Below are 26,227 nucleotides of genomic sequence, written 5' to 3'. Positions count from 1 at the left end.
CTGTTAACCTTATGGGAGTTCCCTTGTATGTTACTTGTCATTTTTCCCTTGCTGCTTTTAATAGTTTTTCTTCGTCTTTAATTTTTGTCCATTTGATTACTATGTGTCTCGGCATGTTTTTCCTTGGGTTTACCCTGCCTGGGATTCTCTGCGCTTCCTGGACTTGGGTGGCTGTTTCCTTTCCCATGTTAGGGAAGTTTTTCACTATAATCTCTTGAAGTATTTTCTCAGGTCCTTTCTCTCTCTCTTCTCCTTCTGGGACCCCTATAATGTGAATGTTGTTGTGTTAATGTTGTCCCAGATGCCTCTTAGGCTGTCTTCATTTCTTTTCACTCTTTTTTCTTTATTCTGTTCCTCAGCAGTGAATTCCACCATTCTGTCTTCCAGGTCACTTATCCGTTCTTCTGACTCAGTTATTCTGCTACTGATTCCTTCTAGTGTCGTTTTCATTTCAGTTATTGTATTGTTCATCTCTGTTTGTTTGTTCTTTAATTCTTCTAGGTCTTTGTTAAACATTTCTTGCATCTTCTCTATCTTTGCCTCCATTCTTTTTCCGAGGTCCTGGATCATCTTCACTATCATTATTCTGAATTCTTTTTCTGGAAGGTTGCCTATCTCCACTTCATTTAGTTGTTTTTTGGGGGGGTTTATCTTGTTCCTTCATCTGATACATAGCCCTCTACCTTTTCATCTTGTCTTTCTTTCTGTGAATGTGTCACAATGAGTTTAAATATATACACTCTATCATCCCACAGAGTTCCTTCAGCTCCTAACATATACTTTTTTTTATGACTTTTAATATTGAAAAGTAATTGAGGTATAAACTGATATATCTCCAATTTTCTTTTGTAAAGTTAGGAGTACCATTTTGAAATAGGTGTCTGGGTTTCATAAGAGTAAAATGCCCCCATCTTTCTCCCTTTTTGTAAAACTCTTTTGGTTTACATTTCTCAAAATGAACAGCAACCCAGGAATTGTACATTCTAGAGGTGTTTAGAACATTGTATTTCTACTTTTATCATGTGCAGAATATGATCTTAATAATGGTCCGTCATATATTTGAGAAAAACTCTAATGCTGGAACTTTATGTGGTTTGGATTTCAGTCATTTCTGCCTTTTTCCTTTATCCACGTAATTAACATCTTTCTATTTTTATTAGTTGAGTTCAGAACAGATTCTCACCAAATTCATGGTTGAGTAACTCCTTGAATTGATGACTCAGAGTTATATCTTGTAAGAGACAGATAATTTGGTTTCATTTTAACCTATTGTTGGCTCTTATGTAAGATAGTTTTGAAGCACATGTTCTTCTTTTAGGACATTTTAACACCTCAGAAGATAAATATTATAAAGATCATTGAATTGGTCACCTGTAATCTTTATTAATATCTAATTAATAAGCTAAATGAATTATAGTACTTCAATATTGATTAAGAATGACCTGGAGTTGTTTTAAATGTAAGTCCCTAGGAAATTAATGACACTTTAATTATTTACCAAACTCATCCTAATGAAGAGTGAGAAGGAAGACAAGTAGTTCTTACAGCAGTTGGCTTTATTATAATTTCCTGCTGATAGTTGTTGACAATACATCAAATATAGTGTTGAATTTAGTTTAAATTTGGTATTCAACTGGGCAGGCTGCCTTAATAAATTTATTACACTTATGAGAACTGTAAATTCTTTGGGAAATATATTACCAAAACCCCATTAATTTGTAAATGCTTAATGTAGTCAAGATTGATTTTTAACTAATATATTTGGCTATTTAAGAACAATTTACATCAGTCAAACATCCTCAGTTAATGGTATGCTCCTTATTTTCTTTATCCACCTGACAGATGAGATTTTAGGCCATAAGATTGTATTAAATTGGCAAGAATTCAAAGAAATTAGAAGCTGCTTGGATTTCTGTTTGTATGTGAAAAAAGGTAATAAAAATGTGCTAGTGAAATGTGTAAAAGATCAAGGAAATAATGACTTTCCCATTAACCCAGGTTGGTGTGGTGCCCTGTCTGGGCCTCTGGTCATCCACTAGTTGAGAAGGTCAACTTTCTTGATTTATAGGAAGATGGCCTCATTAAAGCCAACCTGACCTGTATTATTGCCAAAGGCAGCTGGTATCTTTAGTCTTCAAATTGGTTATTAGTTAAAGGTTGAGCCCAGCAGCAGAATTTGACTTGGCTGCTATAATCCTTCCAAGGTTCTGCTTAGATCCCTTTCTTAAAATATCCCATGGTTATTAATTTCAGCACACCAAGGAAAAAATGTTGAATCAATAATGACTTTCATTTAGCTGTTTTGTTATTAATGTTGATTCAGATGAACACATTAATACTTGTCCTAATTATTTTATGACTAGATTGGAACATTCTTTATGTGCATTTGGAGCCTGGGCCAGCTCTTAGTGCATTTTAACTATTGAGTTTCTAACAGAAACTGGAAATTCTTTGGAAACAAATTAGAATACTTATATATTTATTAGTAAAAATATCAGTGTCTAATTTCTGATTATCACTGGTGACAGTGCAGCTGAAATATGCTGGTTCTGTAGCAGTCTTGATAGCTTCTCACCCAAGTCAGTGTTACCACATTAACACTGTTATATGATTGGATCTTAAGGGCACATATAAAAACTACATAGCCCCAGGAGCCATTGTGGTATCATGTAGAGAGCACTGGACCTCAGTTATTAGCTGTGCTTCCTCTACTTACTACTTGTGTGATCTCAACCTCTTATGTATCTCACTAAACCTGGGGCCTCAGTTTCCTCCTTTGTAAAGTGAAACTAGATGTACCTACAGGGTTATTATAATTATTAAATGAGGACTTACAGAGGGACACTTAAAATCCCAGATATTATGCTGCATAGTCTAAGGTCATTCAATAAATTTTGAAGGGTCCAAAGGGCTGCTATACAGTGGATGTTGACTACCCTTTTTGTGTTTGGTAGATTAAGCAAGATAAAACGATTAAAAACTACCAAACAAGTAAAGGATTTAGATTAACAATAGTGAAGAAATTCCAGATTTAGTTATTAAGTGATGGATTTGGGTTGTTAAAAGCTGTAGAGTTTACTTCTATGGAAGTGCTTTTTAATAACACATCTGTTTGGACATAGACTTACAGACATAGAAAACAAACTTATGGTTACCAGAGGGGGTAACAGCGGGTATGGGGGGAAGAGATAAATTAGGAGTTTGGGATTAACATGTACACACTACTATATATAAAATAGATAAATAACAAGGACCTACTGTTTAGCACAGGGAACTATATTCAGTATCTTCTAATAACCTATAATGGAAAAGAATCTGAAAGAGAGTATATATATGTATATATTTATAACTGAATCACTTTGCTGTACACTTGATACTAACACAACACTGTAAATTAACTATACTTCACTTTTTAAAAAAATGGTTAAAAAAATCTGTTTAGATTCTTTTTGGAATGACTGAATGACTTTACAGATAGTTGTGTAAGAAACGCAGAAGAACTCACAATTAAGAGGATAATAATTAAAGCAAGTCAATTTATCCAGAGCTGCACCATTCTAATTTGGTAGCCAGTAGCTACATGTGGCTATTGAGCACTTGAAATACAACTGCTCCCAACTGAGATGTGCTATAAGTATAAAACACACTGGATCTCAAAGACTTAGTACAAAAAGAGAATGTAACATATTTCATTAATACTTTTTAATGTGACTATATGTTGAAATAATAATACTTTGGATATATTGGATTGCATAAAATATGTTAAAATAAATTTCACCTGTTTCTTTTTACTTTTTAATGTGGCTGCTGAAAACATTTTAATTGTATATGTGGTTTGCATTATATTTCTGTTGGATGATGCTGAACTAAATCCTTATTGAATGATTCTGTGAAAGCTGACTCTTAAATTTAACCTTTAAATCTCAGATATTAAGGATGAGATTGTTGCTCCAATGCTAAGAATGTCAGAAAGCATTCCTTTCCTTAGTCACATTTGTAAATACCCAACTTATTTTTGACCCCATGGTCAAATTAGCTTGCTACAGAGTCGTGGCACTCTGAAAGTGGCATCTGACTTTTAAAAGGTAGCATGAAAAATTCTCCTATTCCAAGAACAACTAATAGTAAAATGAATAATAAATACTTTTCAGGAAAATTCTTTTTAAAACAGACCGTCTGAAACGGCTTTCCTAACTCTCCCTCATTTGAGGGGCAGACTGGAAAGGTAGACCCTGGAGGACATAGTTGTTCTACTGTTGTTGGATAGCTCGAACTTCTTAGGAAACTGGTAGGAGTAGTAGTTCTCATGCCATATAGTGGGCTGATTCAATTGAAGTGTGTTTCTCAAATTTTGATCAGAAGATCTAATATTACTTTCCATATTACTAGTGCCCCTTTTAAAAGAAAATAAATTGATGAAATATAGGCACATAGTTAAATATAGGGGCACTAAACATAGAAGTAGATTATTTTTTAAATCTTTAAAAACTTCCCTGCAAAATTACAAAATGAAAAAGTACAAGGAAGAGTGGAGGAGTTACCACTCTTCCTTGTCACTATAGATAAAGTAGAACTTCAAAACAGCCATGGTAACTGTGGGTCAGGTGACTCAAAGGAATGTTCTGAGCTAGTATCTATAAGCAGTCAGATAATCACAATTTCAAATCATATTATTATATTATCACCTACTTTCGAATTCCTTCCTGGTCTGCTTCATGAGCTGATTTGTAGGAAAATACTATTTTTAGTTTGCTATATCAGCAAGGAGTTAATAGCAGTTAATACATACATCTTTAATTCACATTCACACCTAAAACAAACATTTTGAGCTTAACATTCTTGGAATCTATAGTTTGAATGCATATATGGTGCATTCATGTTTTGTAAACTGTGATTTTCTATTTGGGCTGTTTAATACACCCATATAATTGATACTTGAATTATGGAAAATGGTGCCGCAGCTATCCTAGATGTAGGCCATCTTTTGCATCATTGCCCTTATAAATTCAAATACATTTTTATGTTGTTAGTTTTGTGCTATTCAGTCAGTGTTCGGATTTTAGTCCCTGAAATGTCAGATCTGGTGATATTTAAATTGTTTTAATCTTTGGACGCAGGGTCCCCAGCAATCCTTCCTTCATTTTGAGGATGGGTAAAGTGATAAGAGACTAGACCAGGAGCATGTTCAGCTATATACCAAGCAGACATGTGCGTGTCAAAGAGAGGGGTCTTTAGAGCATCCGTTTCTACTTATGATTTTTCAGTATAACAAATGTGGCACATGACAAATGGTGAATATGGGGATTGAAACACTGTAGTTACATGAAAGGGGCAAAATTTAAAATAAACTGAAAACAGGAGAAAAGACCAGTGTTCGTTGTGGCAAACACTAAATCTCTCTTTACTTCTTGACTCCAGTGTCAGAGCACTGAATTAAAATCAGACATTTAGCAGAATAGGAAGAAATGGAAAGAGAGAAACTAAAGTGAAAACAGAAGATATGAAAAGGGTGACTTCCAGTAAAACGAGAAGCTGGAGATAAACATTAAAATGAGTACTAAAACTCCTAAGCTTTTCATAGAATCAGAAGGCAGAACAATCTTAAAGGGAGAGAAAAAACTGCAGGCATCTGATTTATGTCGTCTGGCTTTTCAGCCTGGTCCTCCAGCGCACTTGTCAAAAGCCTTCCCCATAGTTGTGACTTCCCAGTGCAAAAGCCACACCTATTCACACCTCTCTTCCCCTGGAGGTGGAGACCATGTTTCATGTGTCTCTCATTTCTTCCTTCACAATGAACACTGAAGCACCTTAACCCCCTCAGCCCCACAGTGCTGCACTCCACACAGTCCTTTCACATCCATTCTCTCATTTGAATCTTGCTGCTGCCCTCTGAAGTTGTAGACTGTGTAGGTCGTGCATGACCTATCACGTCCCCCATTTCATTTGCCATAAGGAAGGCATTTTGTAGAGGTTAGCAGTCAGCCGGCAAGTAGTAGTGACAGGGGCTGGACTGGCACCAAGTTTTCCGACTCCAGATCCTATGGGATTTTCATCACTGCCATTTACAAACACACAGTGTTCTCTTTAAAACAACTGCAAAAACAAACAAATCAAACCTTCTTTGACCCTGCTATTCCTTTCTTATTACTGGGATCATGTCTAAACACACCGTGGCATTGTGGAAGGACTGACTTTGGAGTTAGACAGGCCAAGGCTCAAAACCTACCCCTTGTAATAGCTATGTGATCTTGAACAAGTTTCAAAGTCTCAGTTTCCTCATCTGTAAAATACCTACCTCACAGGCTTGTTGGGACATTAAAAGACAATGACCAGGGATTCCCTGGTGGCGCAGTGGTTGAGAGTCCGGCTGCCGATGCAGGGGACACGGGTTCGTGCCCCGGTCTGGAAAGATCCCACATGCCGCGGAGTGGCTGGACCCGTGAGCCATGGCCGCTGAGCCTGTGCATCCGGAGCCTGTGCTCCGCAACGGGAGAGGCCACAGCAGTGAGAGGCCCGCATACTGCAAAAAAAAAAAAAAAAAAAAAGACAATGACCATATTAAGTACTTAGACCAGTGAGAGATAGGATAAATCTAAATTTATTATATAATTGTCTGCATCCTGACTTTGAACCTGACCTCTCCACAGAATTTGATCTTAGAACATTTATGGTCTTTTCTGGTTGAATCTTACAGCCTTTTCTCAGCCTTCTCCAACTACCTATGCCTTAATTCCCCTTATTTCCTTGACTTTCTTAATATTGTATTATTGATTCTTCCTTTTCTGGTGGCTTCTCTTTTGTCATATTTACTGACTTCTTTTCCTCACCTATACCTTGTGTAAATTTTCTAAGGTTCCTTCTGCAGCCATTGCTCTTGTTGACAAGACTAACTTGAATTAGCAAATCAGAGAGGAGATAATGTTATCTCTTCTGCTTTGTGCACTATATCCTTAACCTTCGTTCTTTACCTGTCTCCCTTCTATTTCCAAATATAAAAAATGTCACATTGGATTTTATTCATTGGCAAGCAGGTAAAACTCCAGCACTGTTAACACAGGAAGGCTTTAATTATCTCGTTCCATGTAGACATGGCAAGTGATACTTATGCCTAAACTGTTTTTGTGTGATGGTGATGATGATGATGATAATGATGATGAGCATGACAATGAGGATATTAACACTTTTATTTTCCAAATAGTATTGTGTAACTTACACAGTAGTCTTACCTACATTATCTGAATTTGTTCTTGAAAATAACACTGTGGGTAGTGTCCTGAATTATCCAACACATTTTATAGATGATGTAAAAAAAATTCTGACTTTGACGTTGGGAGTAGTGCCTTTTCTGTTTAACCATACTATTTTTTTGCCCCCTATTCCATGTAACTTCCCTGATGTGTGTCTATAAATGCTAGATTTTAGGCTAAAGAATAAACATCATATTCTTAGACAATTTAGGGAAAACTAAGAAAAAGAAGTAAAATTCAAGACAGCAAATTGAGTTACTTATTAGCTGATCAAGAAAGAGTTATAGGGCTTCCCTGGTGGCACAGTGGTTGAGAGTCTGCCTGCCGATGCAGGGGACGTGGGTTTGTGCCGCGGTCCGGGAGGATCCCACATGCCGCGGAGCAGCTGGGCCCGTGAGCCATGGCCGCTGAGCCTGCACATCCGGAGCCTGTGCTCCACAGCGGGAGAAGCCACAACAGTGAGAGGGCCGCGTACCGCAAAAAAAAAAAAAAAAGAAAGAAAAAAAAAGAAAGAGTTATAAATTTTGAAACCTGTTTACAAGAGTTTGAGGAAAGTATTTGTGCTATTTAGATTTCTTATTAATAAGAGCTGACTCTAATGTATATAGATTTAAGCTGGCAAGAAATATGAGCAAGTTATATTGTCAAAGATTTTAAAGGGCAAAAAGTTAAGCTTAGTTTGAATGGGGGATTTCATCTCTATAGTTAGAGGAGTCTTCATGTTACCATAGATCACATCCATTCATTCATCATTCACTCTGATTGTCTTTTGATCCTGCCTAACAAAATGTTATGTGTTTGTTTTGCAGATCTAAAGCGGGAAGCCAGTATCTGTCATATGCTGAAACATCCCCACATTGTAGAGTTATTGGAGACATATAGCTCAGATGGAATGCTTTACATGGTTTTTGAATTGTGAGTGTACATTCTCTTTTCCGAAGGGGCTGAAGTGTTTTTTTTTTGTTTGTTTTAGGGTTAAAGTTTTAAGCAATGTTGATCTTAGATAATGCTGACGCTTTTCTCTTAAAATTTAAAAATACTTGTGAACTCATCTGTTTGGAAAGACCTAAAGTAATAAGAATAAAAGGAATATCTCATCGTAAGGTTCACAATGGCTAAGGAAGCAAAAGTTGGGCATATTCAGTTACCCTCACAGTTTTAGCCTACTTCAGAGAAGAAGAAATAGAGTTCAGAGGAATAGGAGGTCCCAAAATATAAAGTTCTGAGTACAAGAGTCTTAGTGAAAAGGATCGGTATGGGAGTAGAGGCCTCCATGTAGCCAACCTCTCTAGCAACTAAAAGCAAGTAATAACAGACATAACTTCCTCTTGATATAATCACCATATTGGCATATGAAGGAAATTCTGTAGACAACCATATATCTTGATTTTAGTAAGCCACTCGACATGTTTCTCACAAAATTTTTGTCAATAAGATGGAGGAATGTGAGCTAAGGATAGTATAATTGGGTAGTTTCATAGCTGGTTGGATGATTGTGTCCAAAGAGATTGTATAAAGCCTTATGGGATGGCATACTGTTCTGTTCAAAATTGTAATCGGTGACTTTGATTAGGGTCTCTCACAAGGTGGTAATCAAGGCGTTGGCCAGGGCTGAAGTCATTTTAAGGCTCTGCTGGGGATGGATCTGCTTCCAAGCTCACTCACATGGTTGTTGGAAGCACACTCTCAGACTGAGGGCCTTAGTTCCTCATGTGCTGTTGGCCCAAGACCTCCCTAGGTTCCTTGTCACTGGGCTTCTCTGTAGAGCAGTTCCATGGCAGCTGGCTTCATCAGGGCCAGCAAGCAAGAGCACAAGAGTAGGAACAAGACAGACGGCAGTCTTGTAACCTAATCTCTGAAATCACACACCATCACTTCTGCCATATTCTATTAGTTAGAAATAAGTCACTAGATCCAGTCCACACACAAGGGGAAGGGATTACACAAGGATGTGAAGACCTGGAGGTGGTGATTACTGGGAGCCTTGTTAGAAGCTGCCCCCTACAGAGGGCGAGCTTAATACATTGAATATCTGACCAAATTTTAAAATATTTTACAAGTTTGTAGCAAAGGAGCTAAAACAAGGTGAAATTTAAGACCAGTTAATGTAAACTCATTCATTCACATATATAAGTGCAAGATCACTATGAACTTAATTGTAACTGCTTATATGAAAAAGATGTAAGCAATTTAGTTAGTTGTTGCAACAGCTTTAAAAGCCTTGAATGGAACCTGCAGATACCTTAATTAGAAGTGTATAGTATTCAGAACCAAGCCATAGGCCCAGTGTGCTGTGTATTGCTCATTCTCCCTGGAGTGTTCCTGGTAAGCAGGACACTGGCATGCTTCCAGAAGGGGATAGCCAGAGTGGGAAAGAGCCTAGAAATTCTGTCATAGAGTCACAGCCTTCAAAATCTTTGTCAGGAATCCTGCTAAAAGATGTTTGAAAACTGTGTACCTCCACACATATCTTTCAGTTGATATATACAAACTTTTATTATAAGGATGTAAGTTTTAGTGTTTTGTATATTTTTTTAAATATTTTTTCTTCAAAAATCTCGAGCTGTACCTTTATCTCATTCAATTTATGGAAAATGTCTGCTATGTGACCTAAATTGCAAAGCTAGTCATCATTGTCAAACTAGTCAGCCAAATCAGACTTGCTTTCTGTCAGAAAAAAATCTGACTTCATTTTTCAAATAAAATTAAAGTGTTAATAGACATACTGTGACAGTCATCTTACTATTGATTTATAATTCTAAACTAGATAAGGTTTTGCCGTGAATATATTGTCTGCATGAAGTAAGGTGGCTCTTCCCTTCCTTTCCAAAGCTGTTTTGCTCTCACAGATGGCTCCCTCCCTCGGTAGCTTTGCATTCCCCCATTGTCTTTTTGAAATTAGGCAGGCTTTTCAGGATGGGTGAGCGGTTTGTCTTTTGAGATGGGTTCCTTTGAGTGGAGATACAGAAGAGAATTCAGCAGACCACAGACTTGTTTTCAGACAGACCAAATTATGGCAAATATAGATATGGCTTAAATGCCTTAAAAATATCCTAATACATGTATCCCCTGGAAGGGCTTTGAGTATTCCCAGAGATACCCAAGTCCCACTTTGAAGACCACTTGTCATGGAAGAGCTGTTGAAAAGATGGGGAGACTTTAGTTACCCAAGAATCTATTGATTTTCTTTTACCTCTATAAGAGTCCCCAGATGAGAAGCCCATGGCAGGTCATGATGGATGTCTTTAGTTCTTTGAAATATCGTCAAATGTAAGAGGATTATGTATTTATTCAGTGTAGGGTGAGGAGCTGTAACTATAATCAACAGGTGGCAGGTATGAATGAAGTGGCTGTCCACGAATGTAGCGGCTGTCTTACAGAGTCTGCCGTTCCTCACTAGAAATGCTCAAGCTAAAGCTGGATCCATCCAAAGGTCCTGAAGAAAAGGTTTTAATTTTGGACTAGAGAGAGCCTCTAACGTCCCTTCCAATTTTAAGATAGTATAATTATTTTCATTTTATTCTTTATTCAAGAAATCTGTTTCTGTCCTTTTTTTTTTTTTTGCGGTACACGGGCCTCTCACTGTTGTGGCCTCTCCCGTTGCGGAGCACAGGCTCCGGACGCGCAGGCTCAGCGGCCATGGCTCATGGGCCCAGCCGCTCCGTGGCATGTGGGATCTTCCCGTACCGGGGCACGAACCCGTGTCCCCTGCATCGGCAGGCAGACTCTCAACCACTGCACCACCAGGGAAGCCCTGTCCATATTTTTATTCACTGAGAAAACTAAAAACCAGATTTTGCCATATACTATGAAGTAATGAGCACAGAAAGCCAAATTTTAAAATTTACCTAAATTTCACATTTGCTGTCTGTTTCAAAGGGGTCTAAGTGACAGTATAGTAGAGAGAAGATGATCCTTGGTGTCATAAAACTTGGATTAGTGTCCCACCTCTGTCACTTTTACTAATTATGTGACTTTGGCCATAATCTCTTAACTTTAAAATCTTCATAAGATGAAAACTAGATGAGATAACTGTGTGAATTCACCTTATAAAGTGGTGACTTGTTCTACAGTGATAAGGTATTGTTTCCAGTGGATTTAACAGCTTAGTTTTAGTTTCTCAATGTTGAATTATATGGGATTTTTTTATATAGCTAATTTTGTATGATTCAGTTGTGTTTGGAATAATTCATTGATGGCTATATATTGAGAATAAGACCTCATTAAAGTTGCATATTTACCGGCCCCCTAATCTCACTGTTAACCCAAATCAGTAGAACATGACTTCCTAGTTTTTAACCTTTTATTTTGGAAATTTTCAAATAAAAGAAAATAGTATAATGAACTTCAGTGTACCTATCACTGAGCTTCAGTAGTTATCAATACTTTGCCATTCTTGTTCTATCTATCCTTTACTGTTGTCTTTTTTTCTTGGCAATTTCTAAAGCAATATCATTTCACCTATAAATACTCCTGTTTGCATTTATAAGGACTTGTGTGTGTGTGTGTGTGTGTGTGTGTGTGTATGTGTGTATAAAATACTGTTGTCGTATCTAGCAAAATCAACAATAACTCCTTAGTATCATGTCATAGTCAGTTAATGTTGCTTTCCCTGATTGAACATGAATTTTCAAAGGACCTATTTCTCAATTTAGAATTGTTATATTAGCTCTAGGAATCTGGAAGTAGATTATAAATTCACAGTTAAAATAGCTATTTCTCAAAAGGGCTAGAAACAATATAGAAATATAAAATTGTTCTTTTGTATTATCCTTTTTTGTAAATTTACCTTGACAGTTGTCCTTGCCCTGTTTTTTGCATTCCCTTTGATTTCCTCAGTTTAAAACAAATGAACAAACCCAAACCATACATTACTGTAAGATTTAAAGTCCTGTAGATCAAAGAGCAAAGCAGTAAGTTTGTGCATGTCTCCACCTACTGGCTAGGTAAGAGATTGCTTACATAGCTGCAATGTAGACAAGGCTACACCAGAATTTTTCTGGCAATAGATCTAATGACCCCTGGTATTCAGGGTCTCATTGCTCAGGTTATGGGTTATCTGGATCCTTTCCACAGTTTTCTGACATGACACCAATACAGAGTAGACAGGAAATGGAAAGCAAATGAGATAAGGTCAGTTGACTTTGCTGTTTGTTGGCTGCTTGGAAATAGCTCTGATAATTTTGATGGAGAAAAGGCTAGACCAAACAATATATTTGGGTTATCAGTGAGTTTCTTATTATGGTATCCATATCTTTCTTTGCCACAGACTATCTATAACCAACTCTCCCTTTTCTTCCCTAAACTGAAGTCATGAAATTATATGGCTCAATGTTGTTGCGTATCATGTTAGCAAATCCTTAGAACTAGTTGATATAAATGATTTATAAGTTTAAAGCATACTGAAATACAGAGACAGAACCAAAATTTTAGCACTGGATGAGATTAGAGCAGTAGATTTCAAAAGTTAGCATTGGAAAATCCTGAGTAGAGCTCGTTAAACCAGCATGTACCCAGGCCCCAACCCCTAGAGATTCAGTTTCAACAAATGTGGGTCCAGAAGTGAGAGGTCAAGAGATGATTGACCTTTAAAGTAGGGGTAATACTATTTCGAGACTATGTTGTCATTTTTCCCAACACACTCAGTAGTTTGTTACGAATCTGCATGTGTTTATACTATATCTATCGCTTTGGGATTATACTTAAATTAGGACTTGTCTGTAGCGGTTTGCTGTTATTTTTAAAAATAAACATTTAAAACGTAGGTTCAATTTTAAAGACAGGGCTGTGTCATGTCACTCACACACACACACACACACACACACACACACACACACACACACACACACACACACACACACACACACACACACACACACACACACACCCTGCACCCCACCAAAAATTAAATGTTTATTTCTAAGTCACACATCAAAGCTTATGTTTAGTAATGTCTGATACTTGAAGTTAAGCTGCAAATCCTAAATTGGCTGGCCAAGAAATTTTAATTACCTTATTATAGAATGATTACATATACCACAGGGAGACTGTACAGTAATTAAATATGGTCTTAAAACATTTCTGACATGAAAACAATAGTTTGTATCTTTTAAAATAATATTAACAGTTTGTATTTTTGAAGCTCACAAAGGAGATAGACTGAAAGCTCTTTATTTATTTAAATTTTATTTTTAAAATTTTATTTTTAGTCTGGTGTTTATGCTCAGGGAAGGGAATGTTTGTGGAATTCATTTATACTGATAGAGTAGAACTGATTACTACTTACCAGCAAATTTGCCACTTAAGAGAAAATATATTTGTTTCATATCAAGCAAGAAAAATCTGGACTATAGCATTTTAATTTATATGAACATTTGTACATATTTTTATAGCTAATTTTATCTATTTTGATTTTTTGTTTTTATGGGTAATGATAGAAATTGCTATTCATTCATTCAGCACATATTTATTGAATGCCTACTTAAGTGCTGGGTAATAGGAAATGGTTGGGAAATACTGCTTGGTCCTAGTAAACATTAGAAACTTGATATGGTAATTCAGTAAGCTAAGATACAAGAAAGGACCTAGCTGAGTGACTGTGTAGGCCTTTGATAAATGCTAGTTGAAAGAAAACAACTTCTGTGTCATTAACGTTTTAAAATTAAACATTTCTTTTGACTTAGGTTTACCACTATACTAAATGTTTAGTTGCATTTTAGTTTTAAGAACTGTGTGTCAGGGATACCCAAGACCATTCCCAGGTCTGATGATTCGTTACGAGGACTCACAGGACTCAGCATATAGGCATATTCACAGCTATGATTTATTAATAGCTAAAGGGTATAAAGCAAAATCAGCAAAAGGAGAAAGTGCATGAATTGAAGTCCAGGGGTAACAAGGCACAAGCTTCCAAGGGTCTTCTGCCAGCAAACATTTGTGACTACACATGTGAGATGTTGTCTATCAGGGAAGCTCATTAGAGACTCAGAGTGCAGGGTTTTTGTCGGGGGCTTGTCATGTAAGCACCCTCTGCCTGGTGCATACCAAATTCCAGACTCCCAGAAAGAAAGCGGGTGTTCAGGATAAATCATATTGTTTGCACAAGCAGTTTAGACACAGTGAGCCACTCTTTTCAGTTCGGAGGGGAGGAACCCCTCCAAGTTCCCAGATGCCAATCAAGAGCCAACCTTGTAGGCAGGCCTTGCAAGCCTTTTGAGAGATAATAGTTAGGCCTGGTTAAATACTTAAATAGTTAACTCTTTTCTGCACAAACTAAAGTAGAGATCAGCAGGAGAAGGGTTTGAGTTAATAAACTCCTGGATCTGCAAACAAAATATACTTACCTATAAAGATAATTGCAGAGTTTGGGGTTTTAAAAAAACTTTTAACTGTAATTACTGTATCATTTTGATATCTATTGGGAAAAAAATGTAGGTGTCCCAATTTTTGTATAAAACAAATCCTAGATTGAGATGTTACAGTGTAGAATAGATATTAAGCTTTGAATACTTTAGGAAGCAAACTGCATCCTGACTCCTACTATCTTAGAAATGTATTTGAAGTTGTCAGTCTCGTAATTTTTTTATATATGAAAGCTCATCTTCAACCACTAAAATAATTTTGAATAAATTTATGTACATATAAAATAGGAAGAAAAGTCAGTTAACTTTCTGTTATTTAAAAGAAGTAGTTCATTTAAAATGAAAATTATAAGTTATTTTTAGAGTAATATACATTCTTTGTACAAATTTAGAAATTATGGAAAATTATAATGACAAAAATAATACCATTTGCAAAAGGTAATCACAGCGAGCATTTCAGAACATTTCCTTCTATGTATAGTCATGATCACAGTTGCACTAAATAGAGATCATTTTATATATGCAATTTTGTATCCTGATTCGTTTAGCTTAATAATTTTAAGCATTTTATTATACCATTAAATACTTTTTAGATACAACATTTTAATGGCTGCATTAAGATGTCTGAACTATATGCATGTGTCATATTTAATATTTTCCCTAAAGTTGGACATTTACACTGTTTTCTGTATTAGAAATAATGTTATGATTAATAATATTCTTGTACATAGTTACTTGTGCTCACCCCCTGATTGCCTATTTTCTCAAGATAAGTTTTTAGGAGTAGAATTACTGGATATTAGAATTAGTGTATGAATGCATACAAACATCTACATCACACATAGATTTAACCTTTTTTAATAGAATGTATTACATTTAGAAAAATGCATACACAGAACTATACAAACATAAAGAATTATTGTAAACAGCCACGTACAACCCAAGTCAAGAAATTTTAAAACTGCCAGCACCTCAACAGCCCTCGAATTCCCCTTTCTGATCATAACCCCCTGCCTCTCTCAGAATTAACTTTACTCTAGACTTCACTTCCATGTTTTTATATCTATACCATCTAAATAGGTATCCCTGAATAGTGTAATTCAGTGTTTTCTATCTTTTTAATCTTTACTTACATGCAGTCATAGAGTATACACGTTTTTTGGTCTGTGAGAATATCCAGGTTAGTTTGATCTCCTTCACTTTGTTGCTATATAGTGTTAGTGAACAAACATTCACAAGTTATTTATTCATGTAAATGTTAATATGTATTTGGGTTGTTTCCAGATTTGGCCATTTGAACAATACTGTTGTAAACAGTCTTGTACCTGTATCCTGGTGCACCTAAGTAAACGTTCATATAGGATGTAGACCTAGGAGTGGAATTAATAGGTTTCAGAGTATGTACAGCTTCAGTTTTCCTAGATAATACCAAGCTATTTTCTAAAGTAGATGTATAAACTGACCCTTTACCAATGGTATATGCCTCTCTAAGGTGATCCAAGTCCTAGTTTTCCTGTCACTGCCCCTGTTTAAAATATTGTTGTTTGTCCTTATTCACAGTGCCTTCCTTTAATTCTCATGATTAATTACTACCTATGCTACACACCCTTGCTAACACTTGGCATTGTTGGAATTTTTGCCAGTTGGTGTGTAGTAGAATCTCCTTGTAGTTTTTCCCGATTATTCTTCCCTAATTGCCATTTAGTGACCTATCTCTTCATTCTTGTAATGGTATATTTTGATTAACAGAAGTTTGTGATTTTAATATAGTCTAATTTATCATTTTTTAATTTTATGGCCAGTGTTTTTGTATCTTGTTTAAGAAATACTTACTCCCCTGAGATTATGAAGATATTCTCCTATGTTTTATTATCCATCTGGAATTGATTTGGGGTATACTGTGAGGTAGCAGTCTAGTTTCATTTCTTCCCATATGGATATTCGATAGTCTCAGCACAATTACTGAAAACACTGCTCTGCAGTACCACTTTTGCCGTAAATCAGGCATCTGTATAGGTGTGATTGTTCTGGGCTCTATTCTGGTCCCTTGGCCTATTTGCCCGGCATTGTGCTGTTGTCTTATTTACTATGGCTTTACAGTAAGTCCTGGTAACTGATAGAGCAGGGCCTTCCACTTTGTTCTTCTTCAGACATGTCTTGAGAGCTGTACTTGTCTTTGCATTTTCCATATACATTTTAGAATCAAGTTGTCAGTTTATACACACACACACATACACTTAAAAAACTGTTGGGATTTTGCCTTGAATTATTAAATCTTTATAAGCAACTTGAGAATAATTGACAGACTTATTATTGAGTCTTCCACTTTAGGAACATGGTGTCTGTCTTCCCATTTATTTAGGTCTTTGATGTCTTTCAATAAAGTTTTATACTTTTCTCCATAGAAGTTGTGTACATTTTTTGTTAGATTCTTAGGTATTTGCTTTTAAAAGTAGATCAGTCTGGGGCTTCCCTGGCCGTCCAGTGATTAAGACTCCACGCTTCCAATGCAGGGGGCACGGGTTTGATCCCTGGTCGGGAAACTTAAGATCCCATATGCTGCATGGCACAGCCAAAAAAAAAAAGGTAGATCAGTCTCTCTCTTTCTCTCTTTCCCTCCTTCCTTGTATTGACATATACTCCTATTCATCAAGCTTCATCAATTCCAATAATTTTTCTGTAGAACTGTTTGGATTTTCTGCATACCTGATCATATCATCTGTGTATGAAGAGGATTTTGTTTATTCCTTTCTAATTCTTTTACATTTTATTTCTTTCTCTAGACTTTACTGCAGTGGATAAAATATCCAGAGTAATGGTGATAGCAAATCTTTGTTTATTTCTGATCTTAGAGTTTGCTAAGCATAAATGGATGGTGAATTTTATCAAATGCTTTTTTTCTGTGTATATTGAAATGATCATATGATTTTCTTCTTTACTCTGTTAATGCAATGAATTTCATTGATTCTTTGGTTAACCACACTTGGTCATGACGTATAATCCTTATAATCCTTTTTATATATTGCTAGATTTGGTTTGCTTATATTTTGTTTAGACTTTTTACATCCATATTTGTGGGAAGATTACACTATAATTTTCTTGTACTATCTATATCACGTTTTTATGTCTAGATTATGCTAGACTCATAAAATGAATTGAGGAGTATTCTCTGTTTGTTGTTTTTCTTATGTGATTGGTAGAACTCACTTATAAACCCATCCAGGCCAGACTTCCTTATAAGAAGGGTTTTCATTTCCGATTCAGTTTCTTAAATATTTATAGGAATATTCAGGTTTTCCAGTTATTACTCTGTCACTTTTGGTGAATTGTATTTTTCTAGGAATGAGTGCATTTTATCTAAACTTTAAACAATTTTGTCATAAAGGGGTTCATACTATCTCTACAGGATCTTTTTCATTCTTGATACTAGCAATTTATGCCTTTTTTTTCTGTCTCAGCCTTGCCAGATATTTACCAGTTTTATCAGTCTTTTAAACAGTGACTTTTAGCTTTGTAAATCCTTTTTATTGTGTGTTTATTTTCTATTTCAGTAATTTCTGTTTGTTGTTATTTCCATCCTTCTACTTTGGGTTTAATTTTCTAGGATTTATTTCCTTTTTAAATTTCAATTTTCTTGTATCCTTGGGTTTTAGATGCGTCTCTTGTTAAAGGCATACAGTTGTTTTTTTATTCTAGACTCTCAATCTTTGTCTTTTAATTGAAGCATTTATTCCATTTACATTTAATTTTAGTATATTTTGATTGACATTGTGGTCTTATGTGCTTTCTGTTTATACCACCTATTACATGTTTCTTCACCTTCCCTGATTTATTTGGATCAGTTGAATATTTTTTAATCATTTCATTTTTGTTCTATTAATTTGGAAGTTTTAGCACCCTTTGCTGAGTGTGTACCCCAGAAATTACAGTATGCCTCCCTAATTCATCAAATCCTAATATTGATACCATTACTGTCTTCCTGAACAGTACAAGCACTGTAGAACACATTAATTCCATATAATGCAACCTTGACTTATAGGCTGTTGTTTTCATGTATTTAAATTATATTTGTGTGTATAAATGCATGTTACATGTATTTACATCACTCCAAGTTATTATTTTTATTCATTTAGATTTACCTACACACATCCTTTCTCTGTTATTTATTCTTTCAGCATCTCTAAGGTTTTATCTGGATTCATTTTCCTTGTGTCAGTCTGCTGGGTGCGAACTCCATTTGTTTCAGAATTTCCTTAGATTCCCTTTAGTGTTGAGGGATATTCACTGAGTAGAGAATTCTAGGCTGGCATTTTCTTTACATTAGATATCATTCTACTGTCTTCTGGCTTCCATTGATATTAACAATTCAGCTAGCAGTCTGTCACTTTTCTCTGAGGGTAGTCTATCTTTATTTTTCAGGTTATTGAAAAAATGTTTTATTCATCTTTTGTTTTCTGTAGTTTTCTCTGTGATGTGGGGTGTGTATGTGTGTGTGTGTTTTAATCCTGCCTTAGGTTTTTAGGTCTCTTGAATCAGTGTATTGATATTATTTTTGGTTAGGGAATATTCTCAGCCATTATCTCTTCAGATATTGCCGCTGCCTTTTTCTTTCTCTCATCACCTTTGTGACCCAATTAAGTATAGATATAGGCATACCTTATGGTATTCTCTATATTTTCTACCTTCTTTTCTGAATTTTGTGTTTTTCCTTTTTAAAATCTATATTTTTTCTCTTTTTTTGCAAAAAAAATTCAAGTTCAGCTTTTATGTTCTGGGACACAGTAAACTTCATTATTTAATAATCTATGTTGGATAATCTCAGTATATGAAATCCCTGTTTGTCTTTATTGTCTGTCATTTTTGCTGGTTCTTGGTCAAAATATCTTACCCTTTTATGTACTGATTCATTTTGACCGTGTGCTAGAAATTATTTTGACAATTATTGGCGTTGAACGATGCTTTCTTCCTCCAGAGAGAACTCTAATTTGCTTTTACTAGGCACCTTTAAGCAGTAGCAGTCTGGGACTATCTTAATCAAAGTTCAAGGCTTAGATTTTCAGGGCCATTCAGAGAGAAAGCCAGATTGCAAGTATGTGAAGGGGCTGATCACTTCCGGTTCACCGCTAGCTCTTTAGGGTCCTAGGTCAACATTGGAGAGTAGTTTATGATATTACCCTGAATTCTGACTTTTTTCCCCTTAGAGATCTGCTGTATAAGCAAATGTCCCCAGGACAAGAAGGACTCTGATCCTTGGCTTTACCTCTCTGAGTTCCCATTCTTTAGCCAATATTCCTGACAATTTGGTTAGTACGTTGATGCTTTAAGGAAGTTTTTTTATCCAACCTTTCTGTTGTCTTCACTGAGACACATCACCTATCAGAAGTCTAGCCAATAGAGTTAAAACTCCTTTTACATAGTGTCATGTTATTCTTCATAAAGATTGTACCAATTTATATTCAAACCAGTGGTAGATGAGAGCATTCATGTTTACGTTTTGATAGGTCAGAATGACATTTTGGTTTAATTTGCATTTATTTTGTTGCTAGTGTGGTCAAATATTTTAAATGTATGTTTACCCATTTCTTTTTCATCTCTTCACTTCCTTCAGTTTTTTGTCATTTTGTAAGAATTCTTTATTTACTAAGGATATTTACCTTTTTCATGTATTTGCAAATATTTTGCTGAAATTTGCCTTTTTAATTTTGTTTACATTATTGGACTTTTTTGTATATTGACTTTTTTAAATATGCAGAAGTTTAAAATTCTGTCAGAGAAAGAAGTTACAACTAAGCAAGAATGAAGGCTAGAATGAACCCTGTGGTGCTGGATTAGAGTTGGAGGTGGTGGAATGACAACATACTTAGTTTAATATGTGTACACGCACACATATGTATCGATATGTGTTTGCATGTATATATACATATGTACTTATATATACATATGTACATACAGGTAGATAGATACAGAAATAAATATAGATACATGTGAATGGGTTAGTACACATACATACGTTTCTGCCACTGAGAGGGCCTTAGAAGCAACTACACTGCAGTAGTAATGAGCAAGCCCACACCCACATATTCATTTATAAATACATTCTCTAATAGAAGGAACTGAGGCTCTTTAGAGAAATTATTATTCTAGGACTGGGGCAGAGAAAATACAAGTAAGCCTGGAGCATTTTACAGTGTCTGGAAGTTAGGAAGTGGTCAAAAAACAAAAAGATGGGGACATGTGAAAAGGTCACAGGAACCAACCTGAAAGAGCTCCCAGTGACCAAAACTGGAACAATTTGGGCAACAAAATAAATAGCATAGTACTAGACTATAACCCAAGGTATAAATTAAGTATATATGAGCCCATACCAATATAAAGAAATTATTGAACAAATAAATAAATGGGAAAGAAGAGACAAACCTTCCTTACAGAAGAATTCCAAATAATATATGTAGATAATCCCCTCCCACCTTAAGGGTAGACTGGACTTAGTGACCCCGCTTTTGAAGAACAGAGCGTAGAAAGGGGAACATAGTAAGTTTACAGTGGAGAAACCTGGCTAACCCCTCTTAACCAAAGAATCAAGTTAACATCACTGATGATAAGTCATGTGGATATCACGTGCCCCCTGAGGTGGTGTTCTGAGAAGGGCACTTCACCTCTGTGGTAGCCTTCCCCCAAAACCCACAACAGTCATCTAAAAATGAAAAAAACTTCAGAACAAAGAAAGTACATTAGTCAACAAACCGTGAAGTCCAAATACAATCTGGAGTTGAGTTAATAGTAATGTACCAGTATTACTCTCTTAGTTTTGACATGTTTACTGTAGTTGCCTAAGATGTTAACATTAGGGGAAGTTGAGTGAGGGGTATACAGGAACTCTCTGTACCATCTTTGCAATTTTTATGTAAATCTAAAGTTATTAGAAACTAAAAAGCTTTCTTCGATCATAATTAAACAAGCAAACAAACATGAAACTATGAGTTTACACCATTATTTCCAGTTTAAAGAAACAATTACGGATTTTTATTTAGTGAAACATTTATTAGATAATAAGGAATTGTTAAAGTCTTTAGTGTATGACTTTATAATTTTAGTTATTTTACAAAAAGTTTCTACATTTTGGAGGTAAGTACTGAAATATTTATGCATAAAGCCTGGGATTTGCTTCAGAATCAGGTGAGGGGTGAGCAGTGGGTACTGGGTTGAAGTATAGGTAAAATAGGATTAGCCCATGAGTTGTTAATTGTTGGAGCAGGGTAATGGATATATGAGCCTTCATTACTCTACACTTTCTACTTTTGAAATTTTCCATAATATAAAGTTTTTCAAAAGCAAGAAATAAATTATACAGTTTTTACTTAGTTTTTTTAATTTTTAAATTATTTTTTAAATTGAGGTATAGTTGATATAAAATAATATGTATGTTACAGGTATACAGTATAGCGATTCAGAACTTTTAAAGGTTGTACTCCATTTCTAATTATTATAAAACATTGCCTGTATTCCCTGTGTTGTATGATATATCCTTGTAGCTTATTTATTTTATAACATAATAGTTTGTACCTCTTAATCCCCTACCCCTTGCCCCCACCCCTCCCCACTGGTAACCACAAGTTTGTTTCTCTATTTATATCTGTGAGTCTGTTTCTTTTTTGTTATATTCACTCCTTTGCTTTATTTTTTAGATTCCACATATAAGTCACATCATGTCTTTCTCTGACTTATTTCACTTAACATAATACCATAATATTTAGCATAATTTAGTAAAATTTTACTTAATTTTTAAAATTTTATATTTGTACATCTTTTCATTGAAAATCGGGGTTTCTTGCCACATTAACATACTTGTTTCCTCCTACTAGTTTAAATATATAATAAAAGTAAGACTACTGAATACAGATTAGGATTTCTTAGCCCTTCTTTTCATCCTTGAGTGTATCCCAGTAGGGATGCACAATCAAAACACTGGATTTTAAAGTCACTTAAATAACTGTTCTCTTTGTGGTTATGCCACAAGCTTGACATAGAGTTAGGTTTAGAGATCCTCGTATTGAATAGATGTTGCCCAGTTTCTCCCAGCATTAACATTTTGCAAAACTAGTATGATATCACAACCAGGGTATTGCACTGATATACTCTCCTGATCTTACTCAGATATCTGCATCAATTTAATTTTAGGGATTGCCTCTTATTTCTTCTTGACTTAATTTTGTTTTTAGATTATGAAAAACATATACCTGATTGGAAAGTCAAACTTATGAATAGGGTTCATTCAGAAAGGTCTGGCTTGCATCCCTGTCCCCATTCACTTCCCACCTTAGAGGAAATTATTTTGTAAAATTAATTTTAATTTTATTTTTCACTATTTCTGTTTGAAAATATAAGAAAATATGTATATATTTATGTTTTTATACCACCTCCTACTTACACAGTCTTATATACTCTCTTCTAAACTTTGATAATTTTTAATTTAACAATATGAAAATACCAGCTATCTCTCCATAGCAATGTGTAGACATCTCCTTCATTGCTATTTATATCTGCTTAGTACTCCATTATGGATATAGAATTGTTTATTAAGCCAGTTCCCTATTGATGGACATTTGGATCATTTCCAGTCTTCTTCTTTTACATTAATAACCTTATGCATACATCATTTCATACTGTTGTTAATGCCAGATTCCTTCCATAAATGTTGTACCACTTTGCATTCCTACCAGCATTGTATGAGCATTGTAGACTTTAAATTGTAATCTAAAGAACTGAACTAATCTCTCAGTCATATTAATTAGTAAATATCTCATTTCATTCTAAAACTGACCTTACATGTATAAATCTAGACAGAGTTGTAGATAAATTCTGTTTTATTTTTATGGCCTTAGTCCATATCTGTGGACTTGACCAGAATGCTGTTAAGTAGAGTGGATTTCATATCATTGTGAGGTTACTGGCCCCAAGAGAATTTTTTGGCACTTCTTGGTTCCATCCTTCACTAAACTCCCTTATTCCTCAATCAATATCCAGTGCTCATGCTATGCGTGAGCTCAGTTCTGAGATATGCTCCCTATATGCTCTCTTGGTATCTCTTTGCTCCCATTTGGTATCCCTGTCTGGTAGCTCATTTCCTTAGTGAGAGAGAGAGAGAGTGAAATATTAGAGGACTCAAAGTAGAGATAAGGTCATTTGTCCCTTTACTGGTTGTTGTCTTGAGTCAATAGCAGTGTCTTTGAATATTAGTATGGGGGTATGAAAAATATATTCTGTCTTTTTGCCAGACTCTAGAAAGTATTGTTTGTCTTAAAGATACTCTTCATAATTCTCATGCACACCATAGAGGGCTCAAGAGGTTCACAAGGAATAGGGGCAAAATCTTGATGAGCTTTTTAAGACATGGCAAGGATTTTGGATTTTATCTTAAAGATGCGGATGCCATCATAAGCAAAAATTATATGATCAGACTTCCATTTTTAAAGCATTCTTTGGCTACAGTATTGCTATAGGGTTGGATTTGGATGTGGGGAGAATTAGGAGGCCATTACAGTGATTTAGTATGCATGTTGACAGCTAGGATAGATCAGTGTCAGTGAGATGAAAGGAAGTGAGTAGAACCTGAAGATATTTAGGAATTAGAATGGACAGGATTTGATGATTGGATGAAGGAAGTAAGGAAGCAGGAGTCAAAAGTTGACTCTCTGGTCTCTGGCTCGAGCACCTAATAAGATGATGGTACCTGGAAATAGATGGTGAAATACGTTTTGGACATGTTGAGTTTGAAGTTTCTGTGAGACATCTGAGTGAAGTTGCTAAAGATGAAGCTGAATATGTAGATTAGGAGCACAGAGAGAGATCTTTGATAGATACAGAGATTTTGGGATGGTTGCTATTTAGATGGTTTAGAAGCGTGTATAGAGGGAGAGGAGAAGGCTTGAGGACTGAGGGTCTTCCAAATTTGAAAGGGTTGGGTGTAGAACAGGAGGAATAGCTAGCAAATGAGATAGCAAAGGAATAGCTCAAGAGCTGGAAAGAAAATCATGACAACAGGATGTCACAGAAGCCAGGTAAAGAGAGTATATCGAGAACAGTATTGTGGGGAAATAAAGCTTTTTGGCACTTCTTGGTTCCATCCTTCACTAAACTCCCTTAATCCTCAACCAATATCCATGTGATGCATGAGCTCAGTTCTGAGATATGCTCCCTATATGCTCTCTTGGTATCTCTTTGCTCCCATTTGGTATCCCTATCTGGTAGCTCATTTCCTTAGTGAGAGAGAGAGAGTGAAATATTAGAGGACAAATGGAGAGGCCTGTACTATTGTCCTAACTCTGTCACCAACTTTATCCATTTAGTAATTTTTGTTTCTTAATGCCTTCTAAGAGATATAGCTAGAAGCTCAGGACAGAGATGGATGGACATGGAAACAATTATAATGAGAAGGACGAAGAGAGGAAAGAAGAGAAAGACCCCTTATAGAGGAGACAATACTGAGGTTTGAAGGATGACCAGGAGTTTGCCAAGTGGTAATGGCAGGGACAGAACTAGAGAAAAGTTGTAAAGATATAGGAATCTCATGAAGTGTAAAGAAAGGAAACAGAATGAAGTCAGGCCTCATAAGAATGAGAAAGAAAAACCTCAGGAAACGGGTCACTACTCCCTTCATCCCTTGGGGTTTTGCATCTACTTTGCTCTGGAAAGACCAGCTTGCCCTGTTTACTGAAGGACTTGCACATAGCCCCAAACAGGCGCCCCAGTCCCCAAGTCTGCATGACCTGAAAGGCCAAGTATTTCCTTCTGCTTCTCTTACTTGACATTCCAGACAGAATAAGAGCATATGAATGAATAAGTGAATGAATTTATCTGATTATCTCAGCTTCCTCCTTCTCTTCTAAAACCCTGAGTATCCTAAGGTATTGACCTGACCCCCTATGGATAACCTCCTTTTGAATCTGGGATCTGTTCCATGTCCAGCCAGGGCAAATAAAAGACCACTTCTGTTTCCATGCTTGGGCTAGGGTTCTCAGTGGAAGAGTTTAATAGTGTATGGGAGGCAAATTGACTGTATGAGTGGGAAAGGAGGTAAGCATTATAGGCAAGGCAAAGAGCATGTGGAATGGCCAGAAATCTGACTCAGCTTATATGGTTGGGGAACTATTAATAATAGTGGGCTGTTACTTTGGAACAAGGTACAAGATGAGAGAATGACTGGAGATGAGCTTGGACATGTAATAATAAAAACCTCTGGTGATGTGTGTAACTGCACTGCTACACGTTATACTTGTTTATTGTCTGTTAATTCCTCTCAACAACCCACTAAGGTTAATTACTAAACCCATTTTACAGATGAGAAAACTGCAGCTTAGGAGGTTGTGGCTTGCTCAAGGTCACAAAGTTGGTGTGCTGCAGCCAGGATTCCAACCTAGGCAGTTTGACTCTAGAGCCCTCACTCTTAATTGCTCTGATATGTCTAGGGCTTTTGCTGCCATGTTAAGGATTTAATACATCCATTCACAAGTGTTTATTGAATGCCTACAATGTTCCAGGCACTGTTCTAGGTGCTGAGGATTTAACAGTGAGTAATTCAAAGTCTATGCCGACATGAAACTTATATTCTAGTGGAAGAGA

General features: G+C 35.9%; 1 protein-coding gene across 11 annotated transcripts in view; it reads left to right on the top strand.

Moving 5' to 3' along the window:
* Positions 1 to 26,227, top strand: part of CASK (calcium/calmodulin dependent serine protein kinase) — a 389,604-nt gene that overhangs the window by 148,245 nt on the left and 215,132 nt on the right. For all 11 annotated transcript variants that reach the window (XM_049704817.1, XM_004281357.2, XM_004281355.3 and 8 more), the window contains exon 3: positions 8,057 to 8,162. In XM_049704817.1, coding sequence (XP_049560774.1) covers positions 8,057 to 8,162 — 106 coding nt within the window. The remainder of the gene's footprint in view (positions 1 to 8,056; positions 8,163 to 26,227) is intronic.

The sequence above is a fragment of the Orcinus orca genome, chromosome X, assembly GCF_937001465.1.
Source record: "Orcinus orca chromosome X, mOrcOrc1.1, whole genome shotgun sequence".
Lineage (NCBI taxonomy): Eukaryota > Metazoa > Chordata > Mammalia > Artiodactyla > Delphinidae > Orcinus > Orcinus orca.
Note: the sequence above shows the minus strand (reverse complement) of the source record. Positions and strands in the feature narration are given on the sequence as shown.